The 5,445-nt window shown below is 37.7% G+C and overlaps 1 protein-coding gene across 1 annotated transcript; it reads left to right on the top strand.

Moving 5' to 3' along the window:
* Positions 1–379: 379 nt before the first annotated feature.
* Positions 380–841, top strand: LOC145249385 (uncharacterized). Its single transcript, XM_080110944.1, has one exon. The coding sequence runs from the start codon at positions 380–382 to the stop codon at positions 839–841; it is 462 nt and encodes a 153-aa protein (XP_079967070.1).
* Positions 842–5,445: the final 4,604 nt, after the last annotated feature.

The raw sequence follows: 5,445 nt of genomic DNA, 5'->3' as shown, positions 1-5,445 counted from the left end.
TCAATTTTATATCCACAAACTAGCTCAGTTACATCAAGCAACAAATGAGGATGCCACACAATGTGAATTGAGGGACATTATTCTAAGAGATTGGCCTGACACACTTAGAGAAATGAACAAAGATATGAGACCTTATTGACTCTATCAGGACAAACTGTCCATTGAAAATGGAGCATTATTGAAATCAAACAGAATAATAATACTCAAATCAATGCAACAAGAGGTATTAAAAAAATACATTATGGACACCAAGGGATGGAGAAATGTAAACTCCAAGCAAAAAGTTGTGTTTTTTTGGCTCAACATTAACAAGGACAACATACTACAACAATGTACCATATCCCAGCAGCACCAAAAAGTGAAGAGTACTGAACCCATGATGGCCCACGAGATTCCAGTGAGGTTATGGCAGATAGTGGCCACTGACTTATTTCACATTGAAGGTCTCAACTTTATGCTCATTGTGGACTATTATTCCAAGTTTCCATTTGTGAGATTGTTAAAGGAGTTCTCCAGTCACAAAGTTATCAAACTGACAAAGCAACTATTTGGAGAGCAAGAGATTCTAGAGAGAATGATAAGTGACAATGGTCCACACTTCAACTCTATCCATTTGAAGCAATTCACAAAAGAATGGGGATCAAGTTTCCGCAGTCAAATAGTTTCATGGAATGCAGTGAAATCTGCATTCAAAAAAGCTGCTTCAAGTAGTTGTGACTTGGACATTGTATTACTATGCCTACACTGGACTCCTCTAGATCATACCCTCCCATCATCAGGTAAACTTCTATACCAAAGGAAGCTAGCAAATGCAACCAGAACACAAACAAGGAGAAGATAATGATACGACTGTATCAGTTGCAAGAAAACTATGATCAACATACAAAAGATCTAGCCAAACTGCACATAGGACAACCCGTATGGGTTTTAAATAATGAAGAAGGCGAGTGGTCTCCTGCACTTGTCACACAAATGAGCAGAGAACCAAGGTCATACATGATACAGATCCCTTCCAGAAAAACTCTTTGTCGAAATCGACAGCACCATAGGATAGACCCCTTCCGGAATCACATCACGTCCAGAGATACACTCAACTAAAATTTCTCAGGAGCCTACCAAAGACTATTCGCTTAATATAGAGACAAACAACACACAAAAGCAACAGTTACCTTTTAAACAAACACCCCATGAAGTACCAGACACGGACACCTACAACAACTCTACAATAGTTCAAACCACCAGGTCTGGACGTGTCATCAGTAGAGCTATGACAACAGTATATTCTGTTCCTTGTTTTGATTCTCCATTGATATCTTATATGTTTTTATGTAGAGTGATGTGATCCTCGGTTGATTAATTGTGTCTAACTGTGTGGGATATATACTCGAGAGTAAAAGCAATGAAAAAATATGCTGTTGTCATAGCCCTAGTCATCAGAGCTCCCAAAAGATTTATAGATGAAACGGTTTTGTTTTTGTCTCATCGTTTCATAACAATTTCCCTTTTCTCTAATCATCGTTTTTCTGCCTTCTTAACAATGGAAGAATATTTCAGCCTCCATCTCAACAAGCACTGAAAATTATTATGCTCATTCATCTTGCACATCAATTTCTAATCTACCATACTTTCCATAATTAACCAAGCTCTAGTTCATCACCTTACAGATGCTAAACTTCTGACCAACCAACAATACGGATTTAGGCAAGTCCGTTCCACAGCAGACATCCTAACTATAATCTCTGAACGTATATACCATTCACTGGACAAAGCAGAGGAGGGTACAGTGGTAGCTCTAGATATATCTAAGGCTTTTGACAGGGTATAGCATGGAGGCCTTCTTAAGAAAATCAGATCATACACTGGAAGAATACATAACATAATTAAATCCTTAGATAAGAGAAAAATCCAGGTTTTCCTCTGCAGTCATACATCTAAACAATATGATATAAATGCAGGAGTGCCTCAAGAGTCTATCCTTGAACCTCTAGTATTCCTAATATTCATAAATGACCTCCCTGACAAAATTGTCTGTGAGATGGGTATATATGCTGATGACACCACACTCGATAACAGACACGACAGGAAAACAAATAAACACATATCTAAAGAAATGGCAGAAACACTAGAGGATGACCTCCAATCTGTAGTGGAATGGGGACAAAAATGGATGGTCACCTTCAATGCTGCCAAAACTAAACTTGTTTCCTTCAATAATTACAAGAAACCTTCTCTACCACCAATAGCAATGGCAAAAGACCCTTTATCTGAAAAAACTCCTCAGCCTCACAGGAAACATGAGTTGGAACAATTACATTGAGAGCATTGCCAGGACCACTGCAAAGAAGGTAGGTTCTCTCTACCATGCGCCCAAAAGTATCCTGTACCTCTATAAGGCTACCATTCACCGATGTATGGAGTATTGTTGTCATATTTGGGCTGGTGCATCTGCTACTAGTCTCTTGCTCCTAGACAAGGTTCAACCACCAACCTGATAGGTCCTGAACTGTCATCTAACCTTCAGTCTCTGTCCCATCGACGAAATGTAGCATCCCCCCGCCTGTTCTACAAGTACTTTAACAGTGAATGCTCCAACGAACTGCAAGCACTCATACCCCCTCGACATAAATACCTCCCGACAAACCCAACAAGCAGCTAAATCACACCCCTTCACAGTAGAGATCCTTAGATGTAAGAGAGCCTTCTACACCAGTAGTTTCTTCCTCAGAACCACTAGACTTTGGAATTCTCTTCTGGGTTCCTGCTTCCCCAACTGTACTGACATGCAGAAGTTCAAGTGTAATGCGAACCGGCATCTGCTTCCCAGCTTCCCACATAGTATCCCTGTAGATTATGTTACTGATAGTAGCCCCCTACATCAAAGTGGCAATATGCCTTGTTTGGGGTGAAAATGTGATTAAAAAAACAAAAAAAAACAAAAAACTTTCACTTTTGTTTTGCTATTTTTTCATTTTTAAACCCTACTGTTTTTTTTTTATGTCTAATTTAAATAAAATTTTGAAAGCTACATTTAAATATTATAATATCACTGGGTCATTAAATTATGGATTGAATAAATTGTTATAAAAATGTAACTAATTGTTGCGATAAAAATTATTGGATGTAAATAGATTCCAAAACTTTCAATTTTTTAATACATGACAATTTGCAAAGAATTTTAAGACAACTGGCTTTCTATTCAACAGTTTAAATGGTTCCAAATTCTTTTCAAATTTCGAAAGGTTATGAAGTACTTCTTTTCTTTTTTACCTATTAACAAAAGATTAAAATGACTAATATGTTTTCTAAGTCGAAATGCATTCTGGTGGATATAATTTCATAGGATTTTTTAAAAGTTAAAAGTTACTTGCCTTCACTAAATAATCAATTAAATGAATAAGGTGTAAGTCACATAGAAGCGAGAAACACATACATACTCAGACATACAAGAAGCTATCACAATTTTATTGATATAGAGATATATGCGAAAACTAAACAAAATTGGTGAGATTTTTCAGAGGTCCCTATTCTACAATTGAATCAAATCAACTCTCAGATCTAAAATGACATTTTAAAATGTTCATGACCAATGATCGTCTGGATTCTTATAATTGTTGACAATATCGAATGATAATTTTAGGTGCTTGTGTAAATTAGTGATCTTTTAAACAAACACATTTCAGGTGAAGACATGGCACTTGGGCACTACTGCGAAGGAACCACTGTGCAATCTCCAAATATCCAAACTGAAAACCAAAATAGTAGTTACTTCGCAGTAGTGCACAAGTGTCAAAAACATTATTATGTACTTATGTGTCATCTCGCAATTAGTATAAATTACAAAAATTACAAAAAATGATCAAGTAGAAGATGTGCTATACGTATTTTAATAAAAAAATCATCCACGACTACAGTTTATATAAAAATGGTGGATCCTTAATTTAATTCAATTTAGGACAATTTAAGTCAAGGGAGATAAGCCAGTTTGTCAGACTGAATTGTTCACCCAGCTCTTCTACATTTAAGCATATATTAAACAATTCACTAACTTTATTGTAATCATTTTTATACTAAATCATTTTTTGTAATTTTTTGGAAGTTTTACTAATTTCGAGATGACACGTAAGTAGGTAATGATGTTTTTCATCTAAAATGGGTGATCACTAATCTACACAAGTAGCTTTTCATCTGAAAAAAAATTAACCCCTGGTGTAAGGGGATAACTCTGTTTGATGCTAATGTAAAAAGATGCAATAAATCATGTTTATTTTTTCTATAAATGCTCAAAATTGATATCGCTCCAGACAAGGCACTTGATGTAAGGAGAAGATTGGAAACGGATTCTTGAGAAAGCAAGAATATTTTTAGATGCCAAATAATACAGTAGTAACGTGATAAAAGTAATGAATACTAGCCGGACCCTTCATTATAGGCTGGATAATGACCATGCAAAATACATTACCTCTGAAATAATGATACAAACTGATTCTTTGTGTAAAGAAGAGAAAGGAGAAGAGTACTAACAATTATAGAAGACTGTGTAGATGGCATAAAAAAGAACTAGATGAATGCATAATCCTAGACACTGAAAAGCTGATTATTGCTGCAAGAAATATTGCCCCAAATGAACAATACAAAGAATAGCAAAACTAAATACAAAATGGTGAGATAAGAAAAAATGAGAAAAGAAGTAGTTTTCTAGATGATTTATGAGACTGATCAGAAAAGAGACAGAAGACATGACTATTGTAAAGTTTCCGATTCGACTATCGTCGTAGTCGTAGTTTTTACTACCGGTGCGTGCGTGCGTGCTCTATTTATACTACTCATCAGACGACGGTGTCACTCTTTTGTGTGTCCCGTCTTAATGGTCGTTCCTATTCTCTACATGCCCTCCCCCCACCATGTGACCACACTACCGTCGTTTTGTGGTCATGTGACTGGAGAATTCCATGTAGTAGTGAGTTGGTCCTTGCATTTGAGGGGAAAGTGGCCTTGGTGCTCGTGTTACCCTCATGCTGCGTCGTGGGACCGGACTCGTCTGCATTGGCTTGTGGTTGATCGGATCTTGGTCCACCTCCATATCTGTTTCTGATGTGTCACAATCAGCTTCTTCCACCTCCATCATCTCATGCATGTTGCACGGTGATTTGCTGTCCTCCCTTCTTGGTGTTTGGGGAGGTGGTTGATGGGGTTGTTGAGTGGGTGGATACTCCGGCGTATCCATGACCGGTTTGATTTTCCTGAGGAAACGGCGATTGCGTAATGTGATCCTGCCGCTACCATCCAACCGTATCCTGTACTGCCTGTTACCCATTGTCTCGACGACTCTCCCAGTTTTCGCCCATCGTCGTGGATTTGGTCCCTCCTGATTCTGCACCTGCACAGACTCGCCGACTCGGAGCTGTTGGAGGGGGCGGCTGTGTATGTCGTACTGTTCTTTGTTAA

Source organism: Euprymna scolopes, chromosome 28 (assembly GCF_053919585.1).
Source record: "Euprymna scolopes isolate OS-2025 chromosome 28, ASM5391958v1, whole genome shotgun sequence".
Lineage (NCBI taxonomy): Eukaryota > Metazoa > Mollusca > Cephalopoda > Sepiida > Sepiolidae > Euprymna > Euprymna scolopes.
The sequence above is the reverse complement of the archived record's forward strand: the minus strand, read 5'-3'. Positions and strand labels throughout refer to the sequence as shown.